Genomic DNA, 17,051 nt, shown 5'->3' with positions numbered 1-17,051 from the left:
TGCCAAAAGCAGATACCGATGCATCATGTTATTTGTGGCCTAGACTTTTGCAGAAGAAGGCTTGAGTTTAGGAACTTTTTTCCTAGATAGACCAGGTTGGCTCCCTCAGTGTGGATGATAGGTAAAAACTATACTGTTCTGCTAAAATTTTAATAATTATTGCCATTTCTTCAATTTAAAAGGCTTTTTAATGTAATGTATTCATTGAAACATATTACTTATTGTCTTTTACTGGGTTTTTAGTTTTTGTTTATAATTATATTCTATTCTTATGGTTTTTCCTCTAAATGATCTCAAATAATGGGGAAGATCGAATCTGAATATATATATATATATTTTTAAATTTCAATTTGATTTTTACGCCGCCCTTCTCCGGAGACTCAGGGTGGCTTACAATGTGCTAAGCAATATATATTCAATAAATGGAGGTAAATACCTCCAGTGCTATTTAAATAATGTTTCTATAGTCGGGGTAGTGCACCTTTGGACTGTAGAGCTGTTTTAAAGATGAAGCATTGCTGAAAATACACTAATATCTAACACCATTTCTTTTAATTGCTAGAGGTATAATATTCCAGTTCTATATGTGCATCCCCCAAATATGCCATTATTGGAAACAACTGATTATATAAAAAAGAAGTGTTTCACAATTTTGCATCTGCACAATTCGAAAGGTTTAATTCTAAGAAAACTCACCTCTATTTTGTCATAACCAGGATGAAGACAAAGATCTTTTAACAGAAAAAGAAATAGATCAGGTATGTCAAACTCATGGCCTGTGGGCCGGATGCGTCACACCCACCCCTGGTTTAGTGAAGAAAAAAAAGTCACGAAACGTCACGTGACAACAATGTGACACCGCGAGTTTGACACCCCTGAGATAGATAGATTGGGGGGGGGGTGTTGCTTATGAAGTTTCAACCATATCTTTTTTGTGTTTTAAAGAAAAGGCAAGCTAAAAATAATTAAAATACTGATGCAAGGGAGTTCTTAAAACATTGGAATGTCTCGAGACTAATTTTTAATAGTAAAAACCAACATGCAAAATGTTTAAGCTTTTCTCAAGGCAAAGGCATTCAAGACTACCAAAATTATTTAAAAATTGTCTGCAGCAACAAGCTTACTGGGCTGTGAAAGAAGCACTATTTAACTTATCTTGCTAAACCACAGTTTATAAATCACAAAGGCAGGGTTCACAAATAAGCAGAGAATGTTGCAATTTGTGAGGGAGACACTCTGTGGGAAGCTATCAGGGCTGAATTACAGCCATGAGAAAATTCTTATTTCGTTGATTTACTGGCACATTTTATATAAACCTGGAATTTTAGTTAAAATACTTGCTAACGTGGGATACCATTTAATAGTTCACACATTCTAAACTATTGTGTGTGAAAAGTCACCACTGAAAGCTTTATTAGATGTTTTTCTATTAAATTCACAAAGCAATTTGAGACAATAGAACTCTTTATATTGTTTATTTCCACCTTTGAAGCACAGATGAATAAACCGATAAAATGAATAGTTTTTGTTCTGCTTTTATTCTCTTACGAACACTTGAATGAACTTTGACAAAATTTAGTTTTATTTTATTGTGTACAACACTTTACTCAGTCTGGTCCCCTCACCCCCACCCTGGCTACATTGGATCAACACCACCCTTGGGTGCAAAATTTGTTGCTTGTCAAGAAGAGACCAAGTTGGAACAAGCTAATATATGGGAATAACAGACTTGCCATACAAAGCAGTTATGATAACAGGTAATAAAAGGATTTAGAGTGCTATGCTCAGATGAAAAATAAGGTCATATTTTACTCTAATTCAACATCTTAACCACAAATTACTCCATGTAATCAAGAAAACACAAAAGAAGATAGGGCAGAACATGCTGATTTTGTTTTTGACATGGTTGGAAGAAGAATATCAAGAGCAGCTGCAATGTCAAGAATGTGGGAAAGATTTGTAAACCAAAGTTCATTTTACTGTGGTGAAAAAGCAAAAATTTCACTTAAAACAAAATGTAGCTTACATTTTTAAAAAAATATTCTGAATTTTTCCTAATACTCACAATAGATTATACTATAGTTAGGTGAAAGTTCTGAGTTCTTTAGTGAGTCATTCTGTTGAGAATCAGGACAACAAAAACACTCCCTTCTTCAACCAGAATATATGTAAGATTTTTAAATATTCATAGTAAAAATGTGCAAAACTTTTAACAGGCAGTTTAAATCGAGTTATCTTACTCAGCAAGTGTACAGGTTAGCTTTTTGTTACAAAATAATTAGATCTCAAAAGACTAGTGAAAAATAGAACTAAATGCCCTTGACTGCTAAGTAAATATTCAACTCCTTTTGTTAATGGACAGCACACTCTCTTAAGTAGATAACTAAAACTACAGGTACAGAACTCCAGAAATCAACATAAATATAAAGGACTTTGACCACAGGACTGAAAACTGATAGAAAGAGGGGCTAGACACTGAGAGCAGAAAGGAAGCACTGATTATTTAATTATATCATATTTAAATCTGTAAAATAAATTGGAATATCACAAAACAGAAAGGGTCGCCTCACTGCAATCCCATATTTGAATACTATACATAGATTGATATCCAATTTTGTACATGGAACTGAGAACTAAAATACTAAAAGCTATATGGTTTGCATCACCAACTGTGGATCTCCTATTTATGGGGCTGAGCAAATCCTTCTCCAAATCCAATAATTCCTACAAATGTGAACTTACAATATTTATATTGACTAGGTTTGCTCAACACATTACGTAAGGCTAAATGGCAATTAGATAGTTTATGACTCAGTGTTGTGTGGAATTTAAACCATAATTTGATTTAGGCACAGTATGTTATAAGAACACAGCAACTATGTTTTTATGTCCTGTATATTATTTTGAATCCAACTGGTTAACTGGAAGATGGTGCCTGAGAATACGTACAGTACCTCGTTAAGTGCCAAAGAGGAATTCTAGTCAGTTAAAGGTAGATTGTCAGCAATGGTGGTTAATCTATGACCAGGATCAAGATGTTTTGAGGGATCTGAAAATACACACAAAATCTGCTTAAACATATAAATTCCTTCTTGGAATTTGATCAATGAATCTTACATGATACAATGTATAACTTTATCCCCTTTGGCTATAGAAATAATTTATCACGCAGGTTTGAACTCAAGAACAACTAAGTCCTTCTATTTGTAGATGTAAGCATGTAAAATACCAATAGTTTCTGACAATTAAAGTATTCTTCCTTTCCATGCCAGGAACAATATCTCAGAAAGAAATTATCATATTTATTTAAGAAATAAAACATACATTAAGTAGCATAAACATATAGACAATTTTCCTGAAAGATTTGCCTGGACTTAGCAATGGATTCAATGACATATATACGTCATTACAAGCGAAAGTCAAAGAAAACAGGTTTCATTCTGCAACAGAAAAACCACAGTCACCATTACAACTGAGTGGGAATATATTTACTCCCTAGATGTAACACACTACCATACTTCAGTCTCATTTAAATATTATGCATTGGGAATATGATGTTTTGGATCTGATTAGGAAGAGGTATTTCAGATGGAAGGAAATTTGGCAATTCATTAAATCTGCAATTGCACAACCATAGAAACAGATCCATCTGCTTTAATGAGTCACAAGCAGGATCTCTCATGCATTCTTGAGGATTTCTTCTGAATCAAATCCGGAGCACTGAATAACTCCATGTATCACCCTACTCTTGTTTGGTCATTTAAAAAAAATATTTGACTTCTAACACTTGTGGTCCCTTTCAATTGTTTCTAAATAGGCTGCCAAAAGGGAGGTGGATAAAAAACGACTCATTACATTTAAGATAAAATGTGAAACCAGTTTGTATCTGGTCACATATGGAGTTATTCATATACCGGTTTCTTTCCCTGAAACCTTAACTAATCTACAACTTCTATAGCATTTTTCATAGTGATTTGAAATAGCAATCGTACTTAGACTTATATACTACTTTACAGCCCTCTCTAAGCAGTTTACAGAGTCAGCATATTGCCCCCAACAATTTGAGTCCTCATTTCACCCACCTCGGAAGGATGGAAGGCTGAGTCAACCTTGAAATCGAATGAGATTAACCATACTGAAAAGATCATTGATTTGATTCTTCCTGGTATACTGACATGTTCACTTAGAATGTTCTCTGGGGTAATATTTTAATGCTGCTGAGAAATCTTCCATTCTTTTTTCAATGTTCAGGGGGGTCTTAAGTTGAGCCAAAATTCCCTGATGATTCAAACTGCCAGTAAAACATGTCCCCAACTAACACCTGCAGCAATTTTCCTTCATAACTGCATTGTTTTTAACAAGACAGGAAGAAAAGTGGGGAAAAAAGATGGAGAAACAGCCCCTCTCCTCATCTTGTCCAAAGCAAAGACCAGGATTTGGTCAAGTAACAGGTTCTCTTGAAGTTCCCTCCCCTACCAAATTTTAAGTTAGCTCTGCTGGAGTAGCTGCATAATAGCTAGCCCTGTATATTGCAAAAACCAATCAGCTTCATCCTTGCAAAATAATATTTTGTGTCATCACCCTTAAACCAACACTGAGAATAAAGAGCAAAGCTGATCTGAAAAACTTGATGTACTGAGACTTAATGGTAAACCCAATACCATAGAATGAGACATTTGTCTATAGATTGGTAAGTGGTTTAAAAAAAAACCACACAAAATGCAAATAGTCCTCAACTTATGACCACAATTGAGACCAAAATTTATGTGCAAATTTGATAAGTGAGTTTTGCCCCATTTTATGACTTTTCTTGTTACATTTATTAACTGAATCATTGCATTTGTTAAATTAGTAACACAGTTAAGTGAATCTGATTTGCCCATTGACTTTGCTTGTCAGAAGTTTGCAGAAGTTGATGACATGACCCCACGACACTGCAATCATCATAAATGTGAGTCAGTTTTCAAGCATCTGAATATAAACCATGTGACCATGGGGATGCTGCAATGGTCATAAGTGTGAAAAATTGTCATAAGTCACTTTTTTCAGTGCTGTTGTAACTGTGAACAGTCACTAAATAAATTGTTGTAAGTCACGGACTATCTGTAATTCATTTTTTCAGTAGAAGAAATAAACTTGGTGTCTTGAAACAATCAGCATTGGACTAATGGTATTTCATACACATTCATAATTTTGAGTATATTTTTAAAGAGCATAAACATGAAAGATGACTGAAATATTAAATTAATAAATAATATAGAATGAGTGATGTTAAATTACTTAGAATAACAACTACTAAATGATTGGGAGGTGTTACCACAACATCTTCCAACTCTTCCAACAATGTGACAGAATGAAAAATAGAGAGTGAAATGTTGCTGATATGCCATCATAGGACCAATTTAAATGTGCACATATTGTCATAAAGTTCATAGCTGGCCATGAATTCTTAGGCAAAAATATTTTCATGTAATGGTGGAAAATTTAATGGAAATATCAATTTAAAGAGCAATCCCACATTCTGGAGAGTATAAGCAGAGTTGTCATCCTTAGCTTCTTGAACATCTCTGGCCACCAAGATGAAGAAAGCCTTTCCACCGTCATTATTTCAATACTAGAAACACATTTATACTAACTACCCCCAGGAATCAATACATTAATTTTTGAGCTCAGTAAACAAATATCTTTTGCAGTAGTTAAAGGTAGGTTCTTTATCTCACCCAACCTGCATTTTTGTCTGTCCTTCCTACTATATATTTCACTCCAAAGTGTTTAGAACAAGCACCCTGATTCTATACTTCTTTGCCCACTGCCCCATCTTCTCTTTTTTATGAACCCATTAAAAAAAATTCTATGTTGCCTCATTCTTTGCTTTCTCAGGTTTCCTGTTTTCAACTTTCTAATATTTCTATTGGCAAAGTTATACATCCTTAGCCAATTGGACAACTTCTTTTCATTATTGCTGGACTGCAAAATATTTAATTTCTTGAAAGATCAGGCATTCTGTGCCAGCATATCAGTTTGATCAGCCTCCATTACTCAAATGCCACTTAAAGCATTTGAGAGGAATAGTTCATTGAAACTAAATTTTAGTAGATGAGAAAAAAGAAGTCATTTACTACTTTGTTCTTAACTTTCATAACTCAGGGCACAATCTGAGAACATGTAACACAATAATGTGCTGAAGTTTAAAGAAGTCTGGTAAATATCCAGATGGTGCTTTCTGAGCTTGGGTGTTTTCTTGCACAGGTTTCATTACCCAAACTACATAATCATCAGTGTTAGCAGAAACCTCTGCAAGAAAACAACCCAATTTAGAGAGCACCAAGGAGCTACAAAAAAGGATTTGGGGACCTGATGTATGCTATTTTTGTGGAACAAATGCAGGGTATAAGCAAAGCTATATTTCTTTTAACATTAATATGTACCACTGCATAATATATATTTATTAGCTATCACAGCTGTATAAACCTGTATAAACCTCACCGCCCTGAGTCCTCAGGGAGAAGGGCGGTATACAAATTCAAAATAAAATAAAATAAAATAAAAATAAAAGTATTCAGAGAATGTAGGTAATTATGGAGAAGGCAAAAAAAAACAAAAACCCAGGACAACTTGGTTGATATGCTGAAATATATGGCAGGCAGGCCATTGCTTGTGTGCGCAAATCCTTCACATTACAGTACTCTGAGATTTATCTTCAAAGCAATACCAGCATGAATCATTTACCACTCAAGACCTGGCTTGATTTTACATCTTTCCCATTCGAAATGGCTCCTTCTACAACAATCTACCTTTAGAGCCCTAAATCAGTTATGCTTCACTCCCCCTCCAGTTTTTATATTCGCTGAACCTAAGTGACGGACAGTAATTTCCTAAATTTATGTCCTCAAGTTATGGGTTGCTGCAGTCCAACACAACACCGAGATGGGCGTTAATCGTTTTGGCAACTGTAGGTCTACCAATTAATTTACTTAAAAGCAGAAAGTTTATGAAAGTCAACCTGGAGTTTGGGTGACTACCATATTTCTCTGCTGAGTAGGACTCTGAATTCCCCCTTCATTCTGCCACCATTCTTTCATTCCTAACTATCAGAAAACTCTACAGCCACTTTTCCACTAACGCCAGAAGCGAGCCTTTTGTGTCCCTTCTCATTCCCTCCTCCCTTGTCAGGTTGAAAGACAAGCACTTATTCCGCATAGTCTTTCTATTTCAAACTCCTACCTGTAACTGGCCAAGCACCACTCGGCAAGACACACGCCTTTCCCTTGAAAGCACATGGGTAATCACTAATTTTTCCCCCTAATCTCTCCGCCCCCTAATAGTTGGGACGCGTGGCCCTTCGCAACCAATCCAAAGACTCTTCACCCAAGAAAGAATGTGCTGGTCCCTCGTTTAAGCCGCATGCGCTGAACGGAACGTGATTTTTTTTTTTTTAAAAAAAAGAAGAAGCCAGTGGGCGGTGTTTCTGGAGTCAAGCCCCTCCTTCACTTTGGACCGCCCAGAGAGCACCCGGGACGGACGTTCTACGTAAGAGGGATGCAGTGCGCACGCGCCTGCCGCAGTTGCCCATGGTAACCGAGAGCCGCGTAGAGGATGGTGAGTGTGAGATTGGAAGGGGGAGAAAGCCGGGGACGGAGGAGGCCGGGGAGGGTGAATTATGGTTGCCCCCCCACCCACTCCAATTCCTGGTGCCGATGGTTGTGGAAGAAAACCGTTCCTCGGGAACGGAGTGCTTAGTACCGAGGGGAGGCCGGTCCAAAGCGATGGAAGTGGTTGAATGGGCCTGAATAAAATAAAAGGGGGGCGATGGGGGGGGAGCGTGAATGGTCCCCTGTGTCTCTGTTTGGAGAAACTGTTCAAAATGACTACTAGGAAGAGGAGGTTGAGGTTGAACGGTAAAAGTGTTCCAGGAATAGGGCTTTTCGCTCGTTTTAGCGTGTGTACATCCCATGTGCTTATCTACTGTACTGAGCTCTTTGGAGCTGTTCAAAGAGGCTGAAATCAGGATTCACTATTCATTTATGTGATTTACTGCGAAGCCCCGGTTCATATGGCGATCGTTTCTATCTGTGGCATTGAACTGGTGGCATTCAAAAGACAGTTTCTTAATCTTGTAGAGGCACGTGACTGCTGAGGAGTTTAGCCTTTGTAACCTGGAGTCTCTTGGGGACGAACTGACCCATTTTAGAAGTGGAAAGGCTCAGGAGTCCTGTCGTTTTTTCCCCTTAAGATGCAAAAGTGTCTGAAAAATAGTGTTTAAAAGCATCTTTCCAGAGTTATTTTTAATGTTACAAAGAAAAGGGATATTTTTCTGATTCTAATACCCAGAGATTTTCTTTTGATTATATGCCATAGGTGGCCAATTTTGAAATTGCCCAACTAGACTGCATCCAGAACATGATATGTATTTAAAAGCCCATTAGGTATCAGATTAGAGGTTTCCTTTTATCACGCTAAATTAGTGATAGGCAGAGGGATTGTACACTTTATGTAATCCTGCTGTCACATTCTGAACAGAATTGAGGGGCAGGGAGAGGAGAAAGCGAGGGAGCAAATGTGATACAGGGTAATTGCTGTTCTTTTGCTTGTGAATGGAGGAGCGCTAGAATAATATTTAATAATAGCAATTTATTAAATTTATATGCTGCCTGACTCTCAGCAACTCTGGGTGGTATTTAATAGTATGTCTTTGGTGAGCTAAAATAGTTTGGCAGCAATTTCTGATTATGCTGCTGAAATAAAGAAGAGGCATTTGGGAGAGAATATTAGAATGGAAAGATCAAACTCCTTTCAGTTTTGCTACTAAAAGCAATCCTATGGGCATAAATGTATGCCCTAGAAAACAAAGAGGTTTATGGATCTTAGAAATCTGGTAAAAAAATAAATTAGATTCCATAAACCCAAAATATCAGTTTTCTGTAATTTAGGATGAATGAGAAATTGTCCCTTAATGTCCCTCTAAAATAAAGCTCCTGTCTCTCTTCCATAGTAGTCAGGGACATTAGGATAGGACATAATAAGTATTGGAACAGCAGCTTCTTTAGTTCTTATATGTATATTCTGTACGTTCCATTTAGTGTGGATATGTTGGTTATCTAAGCAAGGTATCAGATTAGAAACCAGGAAAGTACGTTGTAATCTGGCCTTGGGCACAAAGCCAGCTAGGGGACTTGGGACAATCCATTTCTCTCAGCCCTAGGAAGAAGTCAATGACAAACCACTTCTGAAAAACCTTGCCAAGAAAACTGCAGAGACTTAATCCAGGCAGTCTCTGAGAATCAGATATGATTTAACAGGGGGGAAAAAATCTCTTTACAATATTTTCTTGGGATGAAATGGGAGAACTAGCTGAGCAAGAACAACTTGACTGGCCAGTGGTCCAGCTCCTTAATAAAAAATATTTTGTATAATTGAAGAATTCAATTTTCTCCTTTTTGCGCTAAGATTTTATTTCAGTGAATCCTGATGAAATATCAATATATCTAGAGCTTTTTGTAGAATAATTTGAGTTTTTTTGGATTTTCCTTTAAAGAATAGATGCATGATCTTGGTAGAAAATACCCAAACCTTCATAGTCTCCTACAATCTGTAGCAGTCTTTGCCATCCTTACTTTGTTCATCTATGCTGCTATGTGAAAATTAATGATGTTATACATTCCAGCCTTAGCATCATTGGGGTCTACTTCATGCATTTTACTTCCCTCAGCTTGATTTCTACAGATTCAACCTGCATAAACCTTGTGTTTCTCCAGTATTTCAGCCAGAAGGTCTTCCAGCTCTACTTGAAGATGCCAAGGAATTAAACTTTGGACCATCTTCATTTAAAGCATGTCTATGAGCTTCTAATGTTCATTATTTGTACTTAATATTCAGCATAGTATTCACTTCATACTAAAAAAGAATCTGTATTTAGAAGTAGATACTCTGGTTTAGATCTTTAAAATTTAAATTGTGCAAGCATGAGGTGACCATGTGTTAAAATAAGTAAGTACATATGAAGCTGAGCGGAACATCTGTGTGAAGAGAAAATAAATATGTTCCCTTTTATTTTACATTAATCATCATCAGAAATTGGAACAAGGTCACCACAAAGGATATTGTGTGCCAGGAGCTAGTTTCCAGATGATAATTTCCCCAGGTAGTGGGACAACAATTCCAACTTATTTGTACTTTTTGCAATTTGTCATCTCAAATGTGGAGGACACCAGACTGAGGAAGCCTGCTTTATAAGCTTAAACTCGAGGCCTAAATACTAAGAAAGATTTTTTGCAGAAATTTAGTTATTTCGCAAAGAAACCATGAAGTAAACCGAAAAAGAATCTTATACTAAATCTATTTTATGGAAAAGGATAGGAATAAGGCATTTAAAATATGCTTAAATTTGCAGAGAAGCTGAATGTATTCCTTATATCATGAAGAGTTATCATTTGTTTCTTTTCAGAAAGTCTGTTTTCAGAAAAGGACTCTGAAAATCTAAGGCAAATAGTGATATTCAAATTAAATTTAAAAAATAAATAGATATTTTTTGAAAAGTTTGACATATTTTAAACAGTTTCACCCAATTATCTGCAATTTAGAGAACCCATGAAATGTATGTCAAATAATAAAAATTGAATTCTTTGTGAAAGATACTGAAAATTAAATTACCAATAATATACTTCAGACAAATCTGTGATGTGACCACCTTTAGAGTTCTGTACAATTCTGGCTCTAATTATTTAAAAAGAGGATGTTGAACAATTGGAATAAGTGCAGGAAAAGTAACTTCAGTAATAATTGAAGCAGGTTAGAGAAAAGAAAGCAATTCTTCACATAGCACATAATTTTAAGCTATGCAGTTATCACAGGATGAGGTGCTTGTCAACTATAAAAGATTAGTCATTAATCTTGTCATTAATTGTTAAATCTTATAATGACTCTAAATAATACCAGCTATATCCTATTTCCAAGATCTGATATGGGTCCCCCTGAATATTAATTACTTGAAAGCTGTTAGAGAGGATATATTGCTATCATTTCCTTCTTTGACCTATCAAATAGGCCATTCCAGTAGGCCAGCCGTAAAGAAAACAGGTCATTGTGCTAGAAAGGCTATATTTGACCTAAAAGAATTCATTCTCTATTTTTTACTTTTTTCTCTTGCACTCTTATCAGATTCTGTTTCTGTATTAGTTGACATGGATTATAATTTGAAAATAAATATTTCTTACAAAGTATTCCTCAAACATAAATATGCTATGAAATGGATAAATCGCACTGATTTTTCCCATTAGGTAGTTTTTGGTTATACCATCTTCAAAATTAACAAAATGGTGTTAGTAATGCCCTTCAAAAAATATCTCCCACTTACCAAAAATATCCCTGATACCTATCTGTATAAATAATTTATCTTCTTAAGTTTTTCTGGTATTTCACAATTGATACCCCGTCACTAGAAGCTTTATATATGGTAATTATATGCTACTGAGAATGTTGACTTCCTACATCCATGGATCTGAAAAACTGTTTGCTTACATTGAACATTATTCTGTTGCTAATTTAATTTAAATGTACAATGGTCCCAGAGAAAAAATGTCCTTTGATAGGCTTGTGGCTTTTATATTGTGAGTAAAATAAGCTAATTGAGTTTATGAAAAATTAGGTAAAAATTAATTTGTATATTTCCTTTCTGAAAACAAAACAGATTTTTTAAAAGTACCATTTGTTTGCCTAGTTTTTATCAACAGTTATCAATGCATGAAATTTATCAAACAGAGGCTGATGCTAATTTGGTCTGAGAGGACAAGTGAAGCACATGATCATACAGCTAGTTTCTACACTTCAGGGATATCTAATCTGGGTTTTTTCACTCTTAACCCAGCATCTACAACTAGTACACCACATCGGTTCTTGCAAAATAAAGATAAAAATTATCCAGTCAAGATAAAATAACAGCTATGAAATAAATTTTAAAGTGTGCAGTGAAGTGCTATATAACTATAGAAAATGAGCTGTATTTCAATAAAACCAGTATATCATAGAAAAAAATAGATTCCTCTTTAGGAGGACTGCAAAATCTAAATAGGTGTTGAAAATGGTTTAAATAGAGGTCAATCTTTTAATCTTTTTTTTCTGTAGATCTTGCAACTGACATGTTTTAGCACTTTCAGTTAATATTTACTTAAATGGGAGTAATTATATTAGAGGTTTATTTGTGTTAAAATTGTGACCAAAATTAATATTTATATAGGATTTTTTTCTCTGTGTTCCTTATAACCAGTGAAGTATATTCACTAAGGTTTGGGGTTAGGTTAGAGAGATTACAATTCAGATCCAACCTTATTGTGGAAACTTACTAAGTTGCTTTGAGCAGTCATTCTTTGTCAGTACAATCTACATCACAGAATTGTTTCATGGGAACAAAGGGAGTTTCCCTTGTATACCATTTTGAGATGCTTATGGGATCAAATAAATGCACAGAATTGCCATAAGTGAAATAGGGTATCCTAATTAAAAGCTAAAACCTAAATAAAATTTTTGAGTAGTGATGACTATTGGGGAAAACATATACAGTATATGCTTTCAATTTGATTCCCCCCCCCATTAGTGCCTTTCCCAAGCTGAATGTATATAAACTTCAATTATTAATTTGCATTCATAGCTCTGCAAAATTGTTTTCAAGCTTCTTGTTTCTGCTTGTCTGCCTCTGCATTCCTGCTGTAAAAAAGACTGAAATAGATTTTCAAATGTTAGAGAATGGAACTTCTTATATATTTAAAGTTCCTAAAATCTAAATAGTGCCTTAGCTAAGCAATAAGGCTGAAGTGTAATAATAGTCCAAAGCAAACTAGGGTCCATATTGAAGAAGTCAGGATCAAATCAAGTGGCAGAATTAAAATGGTAGAAGGTAATGAAATAAAGATCAATCCAGAATCAGAGACACACCTCAGCTCAGCTAGATCTTGTTGCTAACCTTTTTCTGCACAATTCTACATAGAACAGACAGCTTTTGTAAAGTCTGGAAGATGTTTCACTAAGAAATTGTAGTGAAAAGATTTACCACTTAGAAGAGTGGTTAGTAGTTCCTTCCATTATGATGTCACAGTCTTAGGATAAGAATAGCAGGATCAGTTAATGTTCTGGCACTGATGCTAGCTAGGAAACCAATCAACAGATCAAGGATAAGAATGAAAAGCCCGAGAGTCCTGAAAAGAGATGGAAAGTGCTGTTATGTATTATGTTAGTATTTAGGAAAAAATATTCTTATTATTTTGGATGCAGCTATGTAAACATTTAACAATACTTATTTCCAAATAGAGTAGCTATTAGTAAAGCTATTAGATTGCCTTCAATGATATTACTCCTTTAATTTTAATTCCATTAATATAACTATTTCACAGTATTTTTAGAGAATTTGCTAGAATGCAGCAAATGCAATTCTCGACACCTTAGCACATGTTTTTTTTAAAAAACATATGCTTTCATTGTTCACTTCATCAAATGCTTGGAATAGAGCCCTTAAAAGGCACAGAATATGTAGACACTGTTCTTAGAAGGGAAGTAATTGTACTTGTACAAGAAATTGTAAAAGGAGAGGTGAGAAAGATAATGAAATTTCAGAGAGGTAATGACTGTTAGACAGTAGTTGGGAGTGACATAAAACCATCCACTTGGCTTCTTTGCCCCAGAACAAAGATGTTTTACTTGCCACTTGTTAATAACATGCCTATGTCACTGTGAACCCACGGCTACAGCATTTGGAAGATGGCTTTCAAATTGACGTGAAAGCAGGTTTTCCATGTTATGCTGAAACTAGGCTTTCATGCAGACAGTATAAAATGCACAGAAGAGGTTGTTTGACATGATACAGACAGGATCAGTGCTGTGTACAGCTCTGATTAACTAGTGGGCCTGCACTCTTCTACTTGGTCACCAGGTTTAGTACCTGTTCTGTAATGTTGTTCAGTTGTTGTGTTGGCTGCTAGGAGGACTGTAACCACAATTTCTCTGGACTTTTTTCTTATGGGTAGGTAAACCAATTGATTGCTATCCTGATTGAGAGACCAAGCAACCCAAACCATTCTTGTTCTTGACATCAGTTCTATTAATGCCACTCTTTGGAGCTGATATTCTAGGAATGTTTTTCTACTCATTGAGAGCATGGGATGCAGAGGGGCTTTCCTCTATGTTTGCTAGCAGTCTGATTGCAAGGGAGACTAGAATCCTGGTTTTGCAGATGCTTTATTCAGCATTTTTTTTTTTTGAAGGATAGGTTTATTGGTCTACCTACACATGTACAACAAAGCTTCTTTCTCAAACTCAGTGGGTACAGGTAACTTTCAGATTGGAATGAAATAAATGAGAGTGATATGATCTATTGCTGCCTGACATTCTATTACAATTTATGTAGGCTTCAAAAGAAAGATTAGAGCCATACATGAAAAAGATCAAATTTAAAAAGTCATTTAAAAAATACTTACACATTTCTTTGTATTTTCATTTTTAGTGTCTAAGGTTCTATAATATTTGAAATGCGTGCTCTTTTCTATTGTTAGCCATTCAGTTGGTATCAGTTGATTTTAAAGGATCAAATTGCAAGCAAAACCAAAATATTTAGTCTACTTAAAAATATAATTTCTAGCAATGTCACATGATTTATAAATTACACATATTGATACATTTCTCTTCATTATTTTCCTCTGTTGTCTATATATGTGCACACACACACACCACACTACTAAAATTCTCATTTCCCTAACCTTCAACTGGGAGAAACTGTGCATCCTACGGCAACAATGTTTGAATTTTTAAACCAGGGTACCTCAGAAGGACTAACTTACAGAATGTGTCTAAAATCCAGGACCCATTACTCTTGTGGAATTGAAATTTGTCAAATTTTATAAAATATTTTATAATATAAAAATGCTCATAAAAGTTTATGTCATAATACAAAATATCATGAACCTTTTCCTGTGCTGCTGATTAACTCTGCTATATAGTTCAACAGGGACTGTTCGCAAGGCAGATAGATCTCTGAATGTATCCTATCTTTTCCAGTGAAGGCAGTACATTAGAAATTCTGTTGTTGAAGGCATTGAGGCATATGATAAGGAAATATGTCTGAAAGGTTGATTTAACAGGTCACAGGTTTTCTGGTTCTGTATACAAATAGCCTCTTATAGTGTCTTTCTTCATACCTTCACCCTTTTTAAAATGTTAATTGTTTTCTCTTTGTTCACCTCAGTCCCTTTGTTTGTCAAATATTAATGCTCTTACAAAATCTCCACTTTCTTAGCACAAGATTGTTATATATGGCATTGTTTTTATTAAGAAAATGTATATAGTTTTCCTATATACAACAATCTCCTTTTTGTCCTTTATTTAATAAATGATTAAATATTAAATTTGTTTCTGGTGTTCTTTCTTAATACTCTGTTTTATTTTAAAATAATATAGGATATTGATGAATAGATTTTATTCCTTTATTTCTTTTTAATCTTATCCATTAGGGGGAACTGTAGAATTTATTAATGTGCAGTGCTTAGTATATATTGGGAATAGCATATGTACTTTCCAAAAATAGGTCTTGGTGATGATGATTGAAATAGCAAGTTTCCTCTCTATTTGACTGGCAGGGCTTACTATCAATTCTGCGTAAATTGAAGAGTGCACCAGACCAGGAGGTTAGGATCCTGCTCCTGGGATTGGATAATGCAGGCAAAACCACACTTTTGAAACAACTGGCATCTGAAGATATCACCCATATCACTCCAACCCAGGTAACGAAAGATGGTATTACTGATATGGCAGATATTCCTGATTAAATATAAGACTATATCTTGATGTTTGGCAAAGAGTTCCAAAAATAGATTTACATTGGATGTGCATACAACTCCCTTTCCAGATTTCAGTGGTATGATGGTACAAATAGTCATGAATCACTTTCAAGAGGCACAATTTGTTTTACAAAATTATGACAGCATCCCTTATTTTAATTCTGATTTTGAAATGGCTACAAACTGACCTTTGAGCAACGGTGTTAAGAGCCTTTGGTCTAGATCCACTGTTGGGTACTATATATACAATACTCTTCAACTTACAACCACAATTGAGCTCAAAATGTCTGCTGCAAAGTGAGACAGTTGTGAAGTGAGTTTTGCCACATTTTATCACCTTTCTTGCCACTTGTTAAGTGAATTACTGAGGTTGTTAAGTCAGTAACACGGTTGTTAAGTGAATCTAGTTTCCCCATTGACTTTGCTGGTCAGAAGGTTGCAAAAGGTGACCCCAGTCACTGCAACCATCGTAAATATGAACCTGTTGCGAAGGGTCTGAATTTTGATCAATTGACCATGGGGATACTGTAACTGTTGTAGGCATGAAAAGACACTTTTTTCAGGGCCGTGGTAACTTCAAATGGTCACTAAATAAATGGTTGTAAGTTGAATACTACCCCTATTCATATGTTACTGTTACCAGATATAGAGTGCATGTGTTGTATATAATATATACATTAAAAGAATAGACTGTAATATAGCTCAGGCATTTTTTTGTTTCCTTTTTGCACAAGCGAAGTCTCAAATGATACCCAATTATGAGCATCTCAGAAATGCCAGCAGGTGGTGCTGGAGATTTGTATGCTGGGTCTGGATTGTAAGAAGTTGCTGATGAAATCCTCCCATGCCTCAAAGCAAAACCCATTCCGATTCCACGCTTAGAACCCATCCCTTGTATTGCGCCGCAGCTTGTGGCCATTCTGCACCACTTCTCGTTTTTCTAGTTGCACACCCTTTCAGTTGGAGCTTTAATTAATGAAATGGGTCTTTCAGAAATTTAGCTGGTGCTTCTACTCTTCTTACATGAAGTCATGTACAGGGTTTTGCTTCTGATTAACCTGCCCATTGGGTTTGGCTTTCAGAACAGAGGCATTTTGTTTTCCCCTTATTTGCTTATTCTTTGACTTCCCGGTGTGCCCCTCCTTTCTTGTTATAAGCTGCCACATATATATTTTTAACTGTGACATAAATAGATCCCGACTCGGGCAAGGCTACTACTATATCCTTCACCTT

The 17,051-nt window shown here is 35.5% G+C and overlaps 1 protein-coding gene across 2 annotated transcripts in view; it reads left to right on the top strand.

Moving 5' to 3' along the window:
- The first annotated feature begins 7,525 nt into the window (after positions 1–7,525).
- Positions 7,526–17,051, top strand: part of ARL3 (ARF like GTPase 3) — a 34,665-nt gene continuing 25,139 nt past the window's right edge. For both annotated transcript variants that reach the window (XM_070945970.1, XM_070945971.1), the window contains exons 1-2: positions 7,526–7,599; positions 15,618–15,761. In XM_070945970.1, the coding sequence (XP_070802071.1) occupies positions 7,597–7,599; positions 15,618–15,761 (147 nt within the window). In that variant the 5' untranslated portion in view covers positions 7,526–7,596. The remainder of the gene's footprint in view (positions 7,600–15,617; positions 15,762–17,051) is intronic.

This window comes from Pituophis catenifer, unplaced genomic scaffold (assembly GCF_029215685.1).
Source record: "Pituophis catenifer annectens isolate HBS135680 unplaced genomic scaffold, rPitCat1.0.hap2 SCAF_6, whole genome shotgun sequence".
Taxonomy (NCBI): Eukaryota; Metazoa; Chordata; class Lepidosauria; order Squamata; family Colubridae; genus Pituophis; species Pituophis catenifer.
This window is presented reverse-complemented; position numbering and strand designations above follow the sequence as displayed.